This window comes from Anarhichas minor, unplaced genomic scaffold (assembly GCF_050575085.1).
Source record: "Anarhichas minor isolate MPS153535 unplaced genomic scaffold, ASM5057508v1 ptg000043l, whole genome shotgun sequence".
In the NCBI taxonomy this organism is placed as follows: domain Eukaryota; kingdom Metazoa; phylum Chordata; class Actinopteri; order Perciformes; family Anarhichadidae; genus Anarhichas; species Anarhichas minor.
The window spans coordinates 4,547,084-4,561,889 of NW_027466489.1; the positions used below are offsets into that span (position 1 = coordinate 4,547,084).

At 41.5% G+C, this 14,806-nt stretch overlaps 1 protein-coding gene across 2 annotated transcripts in view; it reads left to right on the forward strand.

The window, feature by feature from the left end:
• sema3fa (sema domain, immunoglobulin domain (Ig), short basic domain, secreted, (semaphorin) 3Fa) overlaps window positions 1-14,806 on the forward strand; it is a 49,443-nt gene that overhangs the window by 25,193 nt on the left and 9,444 nt on the right. For both annotated transcript variants that reach the window (XM_076110462.1, XM_076110460.1), the window contains exons 3-10: window positions 3,365-3,525; window positions 3,612-3,674; window positions 6,043-6,162; window positions 7,534-7,623; window positions 8,781-8,874; window positions 9,956-10,075; window positions 11,747-11,886; window positions 13,153-13,267. In XM_076110462.1, the coding sequence (XP_075966577.1) occupies window positions 3,365-3,525; window positions 3,612-3,674; window positions 6,043-6,162; window positions 7,534-7,623; window positions 8,781-8,874; window positions 9,956-10,075; window positions 11,747-11,886; window positions 13,153-13,267 (903 nt within the window). The remainder of the gene's footprint in view (window positions 1-3,364; window positions 3,526-3,611; window positions 3,675-6,042; window positions 6,163-7,533; window positions 7,624-8,780; window positions 8,875-9,955; window positions 10,076-11,746; window positions 11,887-13,152; window positions 13,268-14,806) is intronic.

Sequence of the window (14,806 nt, forward strand, 5' to 3'; positions counted from 1 at the left end):
GTCCTCTATGACAAATACATTGCATTTCCTGTGAATTCTTCACAATAAAAGCAACCCGGTGTTTCACCGGTTGAATGCTTTTAATGTAAATTAGCTGCAGTAGGAAATATTTTTATTACACCGAAAACACGTCAGGCAGCGGCGAAGTGCGGCTCCGCGCCATAGTTACAGTTTCCTGCGGCATGTTCATAGTTTTCTGGTTGCATGTTGTCGTTATCCTAAACTTTAATTTAAGTGAGTGAGCTGCAAACGATGAGGTTGAGGTTGATGTTAATGCGATACCATTATAAACAGTGTTAGGAGTGGTAGGGGGTTATAGTTCTCCTTTCCCTTAACATTTTGGACTGCTTTTTGTTCAGACATCATAATGATGTGTAGTTAAGCTGTGTGTTGACAATAGGATATCACTGATAGGTGTGCGTGCTTCCACTGGAGTTATCTAGCCAATTACATAATTAGACTCAGCTGTGAGAGCAGCACAACAGGTGAGTGAGTGCTGAGTGGAGTCAGATTCTGAAAGTGCGACTCAGGATATACTACTGCTTCACACCTTTCCATCTCATGACATTTTGTGGAAGCACTGTTGTATTTCGGAGACCCATCTACCAACAACCTAAACTGAGCAGAAGTAATGTTAACAAACCAAGACGGAGCTTGCAGCTCACGGGGTCAGAGACCAGCGCCGTCGAGGTCTTGTCTGATGGACCTGCTAAACTGCTAACCCACTGACCAGCCTGCTAACTCCGTAAACTAACCCACCTAGTCTTAGGAATCAGTCCAATACATGAAATTAAGCCATCTCAAATGGATGAAGAATTAAGTTCCATTCTATTCATTCAGCAACTGGGTAGTTGGCTGACTAACATTAGCTTGTTAATTATGCTTTCATGCTAACCTTATAAAACATAAAAAGTGCCACATGAACTGCTGGGCTTGGATGCTAATTGCTATGCCCACTATTATGATTAGGGTAAGATATGAGTGCAGTGGATGGTCTATTATTGCAAAATATACAAATAACGATTCTGACTTTTGAAATAGTCTGACCAGGCGTTTCCAGTTTTGTTTGTAAGAAGTAGAATTGACAGTAAGGCTCCAGGCTTACTGTTTTTCACCCCCATCCTGAAAAATTATTTAAACCCGAAGTAAATGAAAATCCAAATGTTATCCCTTTACTTTTATTGTCATCTATAGTGGTTACTTACATACAAATGCATAATTCAAAGGGTGAGAAAAATACATAATTGTATTTAAATACTTTTATTTAAAAAATCTTGGCAATAGTCGTTTTAATTATGAATTATAAGCTGCTTAGAGCTAGTGTTAGGAAGTCAAACAGATCATAATTCCCTCTCTAATTCTTTTATATTGCTGTGAAAACGTCCGTATGAATTCAAGTTTCTGGCCAAAAACAAATTTTTACAAGACTACATTTAAACACACGTTAGCGTTGTGATTTACCTTTGCCCAATCCTGCCAAATTTTTACTGAATGCCTTGAACACCACATAATGCAAGTCAATGCAATCTCTGTTACCGTTAGCTGTACGTACAGTTACAAGAAGGAATGTGCGAGGGAGAGACCTTACTGTCTGCAGAGAAGCCTGTCCCTGCAATTACTCTGAGCAGCATGCATGGCAATAAATTACAATATAATAAGTATCTGATTAAGTTGTTTGTTCCTCCGAGACTTATTTTTGACTTGCAGTTGTGACAAATTGCATATGAAGGAGACTTATGTCTCCTTCACTCATACTGAAGAACATCCACACCGCCGACTTGTGTGTGTCTGTGACGGTACTGAGAGCTGAAACGAGTGTTAAAGCTATGTGTGTTTAGAGGCAACTTATGAGAGTTACATGGTTGACAGGCATGTCTACTCCTATTTACTACCTTATCCACCCCACTGCTTGCTGTGATGCTGCAGCGTGACTGCAGCATTTCACAGTTCCTGAAGGAGCTCAGAACGCAAGCAGCTGAGAAGCTTTCTGGCAGAGGATTCATGTCAGTATTTCAAAATGTCCTGTGCAGAGGGAGAACATCATGTTGCCTTTTATTCCCAGGAAATTAACATGACATTCTGCTTCGTCCTGGTCAATAAAGGCTGTTTTAGGGAGTCTCAGACTTTGCCGAGGAGAACAGTAGGAGCGTTTGTCTGGTCCCATTGAAGTAGAACATGAACAGGTCCTCTATCTGGTCCTCTAGTTGTTCCCCCGTAAATAGAACGGCACAAGTGGAGGCTCAACTTTCTCAAGCTTCACTTTCCCAAGCATAGCTGTGAAAGAGAGCAAGAGAAAGAGAGTCCTCCTATCAGATTCTCTTAACAGCTCGGTAGGTAATGAGAGGACCGGGAGAAAAACTGCTTTCCGTACACCAGATCTCCATTTATCTCCCAGCACACCCCGAGTGTAACTTAAACTCACGCTTACCCACCAGGGATCTGCTCAGAGCAGTATGTGAACCATTAGAGAGAAGTTTCATGTCGAAATAGTTTTAACAGTCATATGGAGGAAAAGATGTGGCAATGTGTTGTATATGATATGGTGTGAGACTACGCCTGGGAGTCGTCGGCATCTTCTCTGCTGCAGTTGAAATGGAGAATTTGCAAGAAGGGATAGTGAAAGCTATCCTCTTAACCACAGCGCCATAGAATGAAAAAAAAAAAAAAAAAAGAAGCCATAGTCAGACTGCCAGGTCCTGAACATTATCTATTTGGCTTTTTTAATGAAAGCCATGTTCTGTGATGCAACTCAGGTTACCAATAATTATGAAGCATCCTGTGTGGGGGGAAAAAACAGCACAGGCTAAAATGATTATGGTCATTTTGAGTTTTCTTGACACCTTAATGCTGTCATACATCAGAGAGTGATTTATGGTTCGTCTGTTACCATTCAGCTTTGACTCCTGTGAGATTTACTGTTTGTCTCCTTGCTTTTGTCAAACCTGCCATAACCAAATCAAGCCTGTCCATAACCTCATAATGGCAGGATGTAATTGTACGGGGGAAAAAGGAAAAATAAAAGGACTGCTTCTGTTAATTTAATTTAGGAGAGTCCGAGGGAAGATTTGGCACATCATTAGCATACTATCCTGACGTCAGCGTGTGTGTGTGTGTGTGTGTGTGTGTGTGTGTGTGGTTTAGATTTGTAAATGAAGTGGAGAGAAGATCACCTCTAACTGAAAGAATGAAATAACTTTGGCAAACCAAAGAGCGTCTTTGTGCCAAAGAAAAAAGCCTACTTCTCTTGTGGCCATGTCTGGGGCTTGTGTTTCCCAAATGTATTGTATGTTTTCTGCTACGGTATTATAGGCACAGCTTGAAGGAAAAAAACATTTATTTCTCCATTCTTTCTGTCTCTTTACAGAGTTAAAGTCTACCGGCACAGCTCATCACTTCTCCTTTTTGCTGAACTCGACTGACTATCGGATTCTTCGCATGGATGAGGACCATGACCGCATGTATGTGGGCAGCAAAGATTATATCCTCTCTCTGGACCTGCACGACATCAACAAGGAGCCGCTCATAGTAAGAAATGTCCCACACAAAGAATAATCCTGGCTTAGCTCTGCACAGGTTTATATCTAACCAGCGTGTTGATCTCTCCCTGTCAGATCCACTGGCCTGTTCCTCCCCAAAGGAAGACTGAATGTGTCCTGTCAGGAAAAGACACCAATGTAAGTATTCAAATAGTATGATGAAGTGAAGTGCTGAAACAAGTCAATGCCCCGTTTTTCAGTCCTTATTAAGCAAAAATGGCAAACATTTCCAGGTTCCTGTTTCTAAAATATATAGTTTTAATATTTTCTTGTAAATGTATTATATTTGGGATTTTTAGACTGTTGGTCAGATAAAATTAGCATTTTTTTTTATTTATTATGGATTAAACAATGAATGAACTAGCCCAAAAATAAAATAAAACTCCCATGCAGGTGACCTCCTGAATATTTTGTAGATTTTCATACAAGCCTTTCAAGCATCAACTCTTAAGACTTACAGATCCCCCCAATGTTCCTCCTACTAATAAAAGCACAGCTGTAAACCATTGTCCCTTTTGACCTGCTGCACATTTAACATCATTTTATCTGGTGATACCCTGGTGTTTAAAATCACAAGTGTGTTTTTTCGTGTTAGTGACATGCATGATTTGAATGTGACACTGGGGTCAGTGGAGGACATTTTAAAGCTCCTTTCAATGTGTGATTTGCTGTGAAGCTCTTATTTACTGTCTCTTCATCCCTGATTACTGATTGCCTACAGCTGCAACCAATTAAGCTTTTGGCAGTCTCCTTCGAGAGCTGAAAACATATTACATGCACCTCCCTACATATCTCGTACATGTTATAGACGTTTCTAATTAATGTTTTAACATGATCTAATTTTCTTTTTTGCACAGTGATTATTTTTACCCTGTGTTGTCCAGGCAGGCGGACAAAATTAAGCAGCCCCTGGAAGGTACAGGCCTCTCTGAAGTGTTAATACGATTCAGACGTTCAAACACAGCCACCGCCGGTGCAGCCCCCACATGGAAACTCATCATGGAAATTCATATACAAACCAGATCCTTTTCTTTTGATTTTATTCACACATTATGACCCCCCCCCCCCCCCCCCCCCCGAAACACTCTTCTCACACATGTTAGGCAGGAGCCTAGCTGGCAGGAGCGGCGAGCACCAACAGGGTGATGAGGCTCTGGCTAATAACCCTGCTCTTCCCTGCTGGTAGAGAGCGCAGGCGGCTGTTTATCCAACTGGAATGTCCATTTATGTGTGTTTGGTGACCCGCGCCTCTCACAGCCTCTGGCTACGTAGTATTGGCCCTGTGTGTGTGTGTGTGTGTGTGTGTGTGTGTGTGTGTGTGTGTGTGTGTGTGTGTGTGTGTGTGTGTGTGTGTGTGTGTGTGTGTTAGAGGTGGGTTTGAAATTTCATCACTAAAATAAGAAATACAATTGGCTACTGGGAGACATCGTGGCAATCCTGGCCCACTCTTTAGGGAATGACAGATGATGACAATTCAAAAGCAATTCAGAGGGGATGTCGGTTCAGGCAGGAGGTCAAAGGCAATCATCCCCACTGTGCTCTCTGTGGGGGAGCACAACTGTGCGCTGAATAATACACGCAGGCCCACATGCATAAACCCACACACAAAATAAAACATCCTCTCAAACCTCTGACTTGTGCATCTGTCGTGTTGCTAAGATCTGCCAAAATGGCTCATCCCCCATCCTGCGTAGAATCTTTTTTTTGTGCTTAGTACATCCTTTCTTTTTCGCCAGCTGTCACTAGTGGCTGACATGACGGACAAATCTAAACAGATATCATCGGCCTGTACATTTCTGTTGAGAGTTTTGATTTGGGTGGATTGAGACCAGGAAGGCAGACAGCTGGTTGGACAAATAAAGAGATTAGAAAGCTGCAGACCTCGAAACCACAGAGCTGTTTTCACCAGCAGCACCTCTTTGTCTGCAGCCTAAAAAGAAAAATGATCATCTTCTAAATTCACTTACCACTTAGATATTTAAATATGGAAATAAACCACATCAGTGGTGAGATGTTGAAAAGCTCACAACAGGAAGCGTCTCTCTTCTAAAAAAAAATTTGATTGGATTTTAAAAATCTGTTTTCTAAAAAAATACATTTTTCACACAAAAGTCTTGTTTGGTCTAACCAAAATGTTTTTCAAGTCTGACAAAACATTGAATTGCTTCTACCCTCAGTCCCCATAGCAAAAACACTTCACAGCTGAGATGCGCTGCTTTTCTTGGTGTCTGCCATACTGTTGTATGGAAACAATTTTCCCTCCGACAGTGTGGTCTGATGTGAAGCCTGGGCCAAGCCGACACACAGAGCCAGAGAAAAGAGCTGCCAAACACAAGCCATCCAACAGCGGATAAGGATAGATGTGATGGTTTTAAGCCAGGCAGAGAGGTTATTAACCATCAGTGGGACATTATGTATTATGTAACCCTTTTTTTCCCATTGCATTTTCATGATCAGAGTAATGTTTTTAACCTAAATCTCTAATCCTGTTTTTGCTCTCCAACAGGGAGAATGTGGAAACTTTATCCGTCTGATTGAGCCGTGGAACCGGACCCACCTGTATGTGTGTGGAACTGGCGCGTACAACCCCATCTGCACCTACGTGGACCGAGGACGCAGGTCACAGGTAACCGAAGACGCTGCCCAGCAGCCATGGAGACATTTTGACCTTCACTCTCAGGTTCTATCTGTCAATCAATCTCGGGTCAGAGAATCTCCTTCTGCTCTTGCTCCTCGGTTTCACGGGCTCTGCTTCTCTTCCATCATTTTCTGCTTCTTACTTTTCATCGATTTGTGCTGTTTCACGGTCTAAGAGACTCAAAGAAAGAAGCTCATGGCCAGTCCTATCTAGATCTCTATTATTGCAAAATTGCTGTTGGTGAGATACCTAAGTGCCACAGCTTAGAGATTGTTGAGAAACCAATCTTTTCTTACCGCTGGGAATAGCATGTTGACAGTATATCTGTAGCAAATAGCCTTCCGTGTAGTCCCCTCCTCACCTGTTTTAAACACAACAGAGCCTGTGGCCTGTCTTTCTATCTGGGCTGAGAGCTTCTGAAAGGCCATCATTACTGATGAAGCCTCTCATCCATCATCAGCCTTGTAGCTCACGCCTCCGACCCTCCCTCCATCCCTCCCTCGCTCCAGCACGGCGGCCATGCAGAGCTGCAGCAGCTGCCTGCCCGGCTACAGTCCATACACTTACATTCACCACTCTGCCTGTCTAGTCTCACTGTTCAACTGGTGGGTTCAGATTTCAATGTAAAGGTCAGTCCAGCCTCTTGTCATTCAGCTTCTCCCTTAAGGCCCAAATGCTATGTTACTTCACACTGTAAAGATTTTCTCCAGCAAGTGTAGATGTAAACAGAAACCAATTGTTCCAAAATTATTCCGCTTAGTACACGGAGGGCTTCACACATTTTCTGTCCTCAGTTAACTCAACTTTTCCCCTTAACTGCATCAATCTTCCTGCTTTTTATGGTGTTTAAGAGCTCCTTTTTGCAGGGTTACACATGTTGGGAAAAATCTAAACGAGACTGCTGTGATTCAGCAATGTGTCATATATATATATATATATGAATATATATATCTGTTTTTATTTGTTCTATCCTTCACTTTATATACTGCTAAATGTCATGTATTTTTTTCAGTTGTTTGTCTCAGTTCGGTGCATTTCCTTTTCTTTTTGTCGTTCCTGGCACCGCATGGTTTATGCATGGTGTTTGCAGCTGTGTTTGCTTGACACTGATTCTAATCCAACATGGTTACTAAATGATGATCGTCACCCACCAGGCTTTCGTCGCTCTACTTCGAGCACTTTATTTATTCATTTTTTTTAGTTCTTCGATTCGACTTGTTTTTTCTGGTCCTTCGTTTTTGCACTTTCCTATTTCCGTCTTTTGTTTATGTCCTGGTCATCATCAAGTTAAATACACTTTGTTCTGGGCTGTCGAATGTCGTAATGAGATGGCCCACTGTGCCATGTCTCTGTTTTTAGGGGTCCCACTACCTTCAGGCAGCCCAATCTGGAGGGAGAACAAGTCGGGCAGCAGACTACAGCACTACGTCAGAGCCTTTGGAGGCTAAGGTGGGCTGAAGGGAGTTTTGTAAAGGCTCTTAAGTTTGGTGCCCACCTGGAGTACTTTTTCAGTCTCAGTTGGAGTAGTAGAGATAGCACAGCTATCCAAAAAGTAACTGGTTGTCAGACATATTGACACCCTAAAAACATCATGCTGAATCTCCAAAAACCTTTCAAAATATGAATGTGACTAAATATTTTTTTACAAATATTTTTTTGCAAAAAATTGCTTCCCTCCACCAGTACTCGACACAAGACAATGCTTTGTAAAGTTACTATTCTCGTGCTAATGCAGTTTTTTCCATCAGATTTGTACTATGAGTGATGGGATCCAAGATGAATGCAACATTCTCTCCCCATGTCGGAACTATTTTGTTTTTTGCCATGAAATATGTATTTGTTTTTGTCTGTGCTTTTAGCAACAGTATTAAAATCTTGATGGGTTATAACATAGGGATATTTTTTCCCAAACATTGATTTTTAATGATGCTTGTTTTGCCACAACAATGAATATAACAGAAAACAATTAATATTTGGAGGCTTTAATGCTGCAGATAGTACCTACAATAAAATAACTGTTGTTGGCTGAAACCGTTGATTTGTTTTTTTTCCAAATGATGGTTTTCATCCACACACATTGTTTTTTTCTTTTATTGAAAAAATATGTCCAAGAACGGGTAAAAAAATAACCCAGCTTTGACATTATTCTGCTTTCCCTTACATATTTCCTACCTGTCAGACATCATTACCCAGCTTTAAAGTAGCTGACAAAACTCCATGTAGACACATACCCAGTGTTGACACAGATGTTCAAGATGTCCTCTTGCACTGTGGAATAATTAATTCTTGTTTGAGCCACTAACATCAGACGCATGGTGGATGAGTTTTGGATTACTCTCAGCATTTTCCTCCACCTCCCCATCTCACAGATAACTGGCTTTTTGTTCCCCTCAGCAGATCCAATATTGCAGTGAGAGTTTGTTTAAAACGGCTTTTAACATCCAAGTATACTTCAAAGTGCCTTGTAAATGCTGCATTCAAAGAATAACCTTCCCCCACAAACACACACCAATGATTCCTTAAACACAATACATCTTTTATCAAATAGGAAAGGAAAACAAGAAAATGATTTATTATGTTTTAACTAATTCTTTACTGTCTTATAGGAATATATCTTCCGACTTGAACCTGGTAAAGTGGATTCTGGGAAAGGAAAATGTCCTTATGACCCCAAACTGAACAGCGTTTCTGCTTTGATCAGTAAGTCCCTGCTTGTTTTTTTTCCCTCTCATACAACATGTACAGGCAGCTTTAAATAGTGATCCATGGAAAAAGTTCCTTAATGTGTCTTTTGTTTTAGTCTGTACGCTGTGTAAGTATTTACTTAAAGACAATCTCAGTTGGTTGTGAGCTGCCCATAAGGTAATACACTCTGATTATGGGTGAAGTTTCTGGACCAATGAACAGTTTGGGGCAGCATCTCATTTTATTATCAATTAATCTGCCCATTATTTTCTCCATCAATCATTTAATTGTTGTGTATATGAAAGGAAAATTAATTGTGTAAAAATGTTTTGAAAAAAAGCCCAGTAGTATTTGTGTTAGCCTAAGGCAAGGATTTTTTGTTTTGGCTTTTTGTCCGACCAACTGTCAAAAACCCAAAGACAGTCACTTTACAATCATATGAGAGAGAGAAAATGGGCAAATCCTCACAAAGTTGCAACCAGAGAATTTTTGGCATTTTGTGCCGATCATTTCCGCTCTAGTACAATCATAGTTTCATCAATGTGTTCACGGTCAGGCTGATGTGTGTGACCTCATGGGGGTGGGAGGTCTTTTGTTGTCAGCAGCTTACAGGTGGTCAGACATGGCAGTTTATCTGTGACCTCCTGCCCTGCTTGCGGGTGTGTGAGAGAGTGAAGGATAAAACGAGAGAGACCTCGCTATGTCAGCTTAATTCCAGCTGACCTGAACAAAACTGTAACACCAAGAAAATGAGCTACAGGCTGTCCTGCACAGCTGGCAGGGCAGAAACATACCACACTGAGGACAACAGAGGAAGCTGGAGTTCCCGTGGTTTAGGCATTTTTACACAAACTACTTTTCTTACCACCTATGACTTATCAAGTCTGATGTCACAAACATGATGAAATTGTGTAAATCCAGCTGTCCTTTGGAGTATCACTGATTGGCCCGATGAGTGTCATTGCAATATAATTGAGAGGTCAACATTTTCAATGAGAGGTGGATGACAACATGTTCGTTACTGAAACCTGAACATTTTTCATCCTTTGTGGCTTCACCTCTGCAACAACCTTCCTTCTTCCTCTGTGACTGACAGATGGAGAGCTGTATTCAGGAGTCTACATTGATTTCATGGGAACAGACTCGGCAATCTTCCGTACTCTGGGGAAGCAGACAGCCATGAGGACTGATCAGTACAACTCCAGATGGTTAAACGGTAATGTCTCAACTCGCGGCCTGTTCTGCAGCCAGCATCATTTCTTTCACTCATCTCTTTCCAGACTGTTTCTAATTTATTCCTCAGCTCTTGAAGTACACTGCTGTAATGATTCTCGCAACTTCCTGTATGTAGCTTCAACACTGCCCTACATATCGCCCTGTCCCTAGACCTATGTGGTCTAGGGATGAGATTGTTGTTCTGTTTCAGCCTGCTCCACATGAGCATTTGACTCCAAGCATGAAATGCACTACACTAATTGTTGACTGCATGCCTGCAGAGCTTTGACCACAAGGTCAGTAGTGTAGTAGCAGAGGCAGATTACTGAATGTCAATAATAATTGAGAGTAGCCTCTGCTCTCTGAACGTGATTGTCCCAGCGTTGTAAATGCTGTTAGGGAGCTTTCGGTTGATGTTGCCAAATAAATCACGCCCCCCCCCGGTGTCGCTGGCTTCCAGATTTTCCTCTGACCCTGTTGCCCTGACAACAGTCCCCTGGCAGTGGCACACTGAATCGGGACACCTGAGTCCTGCTAATCAGCCAATGCGGAATCCCTCGGATGTTTCCCCCTCCCCCAATACGCGGTTCCTGGTTATCCCCTCTCCTGGTTTTTGTTTGTCCCCATTTGGGACCCTGGTCAGTCACAGAGAGGAGGGGCACCCAGCGGTGACCCACTAAGCCAGCCAGTGGGAGCGTACTGTGATGCCATATTAAGCATTGTCACTAGGAAGAAATAAAAGGGTGGGTTCAGGACAGTTATAGTGCTATTCTTGCCTCCAGGCTACTATTATTTAGGTTACAGGAGTATTGAGGTCTGGATGAGACCTCTGCCTCATCCAGCTTCTCTGTGACATGTTTACTGTCGTCAAGTTAGTGAGGGTGTTTGGCCCAATGAAACAGGACTTAAAACCTCACTTGTTTTCATGGATATGACTTCAAGTTCTTGGCCAATGTCAACATATGTTTCTTGAGGGTCTACTGCTTTCACAGACTCTTAAAGGATTAGGTTCACATTCTTTTGTCTTTCTTAAAAGAATAGTCAATAAAACCATTTTTGTCTGGCTATAATCATTTCTCCTGTTAATGCTGGCCATCAATTTAAGTAATAGGGACCATAATGCACAGACCTAATTCTGTTTAAATATTTATATCAAAGTTTAAACCAATAAAGCTCAGATTAAGCAGGTAATATCTTACGAATTTTGTTTATTTTTTTGTTAAAAGCTCCCTGTTACAGTCCCCCTACCGTAGCACGGCAAGGAAAAACAAAGAGGGAACTTAAAACTAAACAGACTTGGAGGATGTCAATTTTATTTGTCTCACTCAGACGGCTAAAGCTTCATAATAGCGTCCGCTAAACTTAAGAATGATTTTTTGTCACTGACCAAGATCTCCCATAATTGACACTGGAAGCATGTAGATGGATCTCTTTATCGTGTACTTATGTACATGTTTAACACAGACTTCAAAAATGTGAATCTATGCTTTTTTTTTAAAGGATAAATAAAATAGGACAAAGGTGGAGGTTGATATGCACAACTTTGATTTCTTTAATTGGTTGACACTTCAAATATTGCATTCACACTAAAGCCTCACCTGGGGATCATCACATAATAGCTGGTTATTGTTTTTTTCCTTTTAAAAATTTTTTTATTCTTTCTTTTCTACAGATCCCACATTCGTCCACGCACACCTCATCCCAGACAGCGCTGAGAAGAATGATGACAAGCTGTATTTCTTCTTCCGCGAGAAATCCTCCGAAATGGGCCAGAGTCCAATGACCCAGTCCAGGATAGGGCGGATCTGCCTGGTGAGTTATCGCACCGGTCGGCAAACCTCATGTTGATCATCACAACTGAAAGGTTTATATGTCTCCGTAATGGTCAGTTATAGTCCGATGCCTGCTTCAAAGTCTCTTAGAGGCCCATAAAGACAGTTCCCCACGATCATCTGTAATTGCTGAGCACGAAACGGTAACACAAACAAAATACCAGTTAGACAATCTTTGCCGTTTGCCTCAACAGCTAAGTTTGGAAAGTATTCTTATTTATTTTTTTTCCTCTGCACGAAATGTTTGAGCGGCAGAGTTTACTTTACTCCACATCTGTACACTCATTTACATCCATAGAAAGCTAGAACTGTGTTCACTCAGCGATGTGGTGCTTTCACCCAGAGTGTTGTTTTTCACTGAGGATGGACAAATAATGACACTGTGTCCAAAACTTAGGAAGTATTGGGCAAATGTACATTTTTCACCGGATTATGGTGCCAGCTGAAAGATAAGGGAATTAAGTTTTTTTTTTTTATGATTCGTCCTTTGGGGCCTATGAATATCTGAACCAAAGAACAAAAATGTCAAGCTCATGGCGGCGCTAGAGGGAACTTCAGTGGATCACCAAAGTCAATACGAGACTTAGACTGAGAACCGTGAAAATCTGTACAACATTTGGGACCAATCTGTAAAGGAGATGAGGAGATATTTTACTGACCGAGTGAAAAGCCTGACCGGCTGGTGGCAATTTCATGCCCATCCAACCTGACAGCTGTCAAGGTATTTAACTACATTCCACATATGTCAACCTGCTGGAGGTGCTAGAAGAAAAGTCAGAGGGATCACTGAGTAGGTTTCATCCTCTGGCCACCATGTATGTGCGTACAAAATGTCATGGTAATGTCAAATGTCATGGTCTCTGGAAGATATTAAAACATGTAACCCTTTTACCACAAGAAACTTTAGGAACAGGATTCTTCCCGAACTTGATGTTATAGTAGATAGAAAAAATACACCAAATGTATTTCTTCCAGCTTTGTAAATCCTTTGGACTCCATAAGATGTGTTGAGTCCCAGCCCATCAATTTCCCAAGGCTCTGAATCTCTACCTCAGCAGTAGAAGTTGGCTGACTCCTGTGCAGATGGGCCAAGCTGAAACACAGAGCTGATCTTTATTCATACAGGTCCAATAACAACACACCCAGTGCAGTTAGTGTGGAAGGTTGTTTCAAACGGCTGTTAGTCAGACGTTGGTCAGTCTCTTTCCACCGAGGTGGCTGGATGACTTCTGTCTTTTCCCTACAGAATGATGATGGTGGACACTGCTGTCTGGTCAACAAGTGGAGCACGTTTCTGAAAGCTCGACTCATTTGCTCAGTGCCTGGACCTGACGGCGTTGAGACACACTTTGATGAACTAAGTGAGTTACTATTTTTTGTTTAAGAGTCTCCCTCCACCACTGACCCTTTCAGAGGATCTATGGTGCTTTATTTTATCTCTAGACATTTATACACCCAATCCCCTCAACAGGTGTGTCCTCTGTCCACCACCTGTTGATCATTTAGTCAACGTTTGTGATCTAAATATTAACTTCAAAGCCAAATATCGCAAATATTTTTTTAAAGATCATATTCCACAAATCAGGGAACATATGCATCTGCTTAGAGTTGGTGTGAAGCACGTAATGAATACGTGGCAGATGGAAAGTGGGAATTCTTACGTGACCGTGTAACTACAATTCGAAACGAGGGGGCTCCAGATGGACCTCTCGTTAACAGACTCGGTATCAACAACTTTCTCATTTACAGAGTTCCCTTCACATTTTACCCTCCCTTTGCTTTGCATACTTTCGCCATGATGTTACAGTTTTAAGGCCTTCAGCATTAGCGTCTACTCAGATTTTGCTACAGTGTGTGTGAAGCAACGGCTCACTGTAGTGGAAGGACTCACACCCGGCAAACTAGCGTTAACTGCAGCATGTGTCTGCTTATGTACAGCAATGCTGGGAAGAATCCCATGGAAGCTGCAGCTTTAGATTAACGTATCACTGACTCATACATGTTAAGCTTGACATGTCTATTCCTTTGAACACCGGCATGGCTCCAGTAGGTAACATCCTGAAAGGTAACATACTTACTGTAAGACTGTGATCGCACTGCTTTCGAGCACCATCCACATGTTTTGCAGAGAATTTCTATTTAAAGAAATAAAAAAAACAAAGAGATTGTAAACCAAATACACACACGCATACAGAGTAATCAAAGTAGTAAGCAGCTGGCGTCAGTCCCCCCCCCGGATCATCCCGGCCTGTCCGTCATTCACATGACTGACAGGATTAACGAGGGATTTGTAGTATGATGGTGGTATGAGCAGTAAATCTTTCACTACTTTCCACTGGTTTTTGCTCAGTTTTAGTAGAAAATGTGCTCACTACACAATATTCAATGATGGAAAGAATCATTCATTGTGATTTCAACTGCGAGCTTGAATTTACTTTGCGGCACCTCACTTTTCCTAAATCCTGCTGAAGAGATGGATTCAAGTTAAACTCTAATGGATAATGCTCAATCAAGTTTCAAGTCTTGTAAGGCAGCTTTTTAATGAAATGGCAGAAAAAGTAAGTGTTGTAAGTGCCACTGAATACATCTCATGGCCCGTAATGGCAAAAAATTTATTTGGAATGACTACAATGTAATGCACTTTTCTGAGAAATTTGTCATTAAACATTTTTGTACGAAATAGAATAACGTTTAGTCATGTATTATAATTTTGTGACGCTAAATACTAACCACTGCTACAACGTAGAGCTTGTATCATTAACCACCTTACTTTTTACAAAAAACAAACACAATTTCAAAAACAAAAGCTAAACAGAGGTAACACCTCCCAGAATATTCTTGAAATGGTGGACAAGAATCTTGTGGAATGCGCAGTGTCTTTTAACATGGTCGCGTGGTAC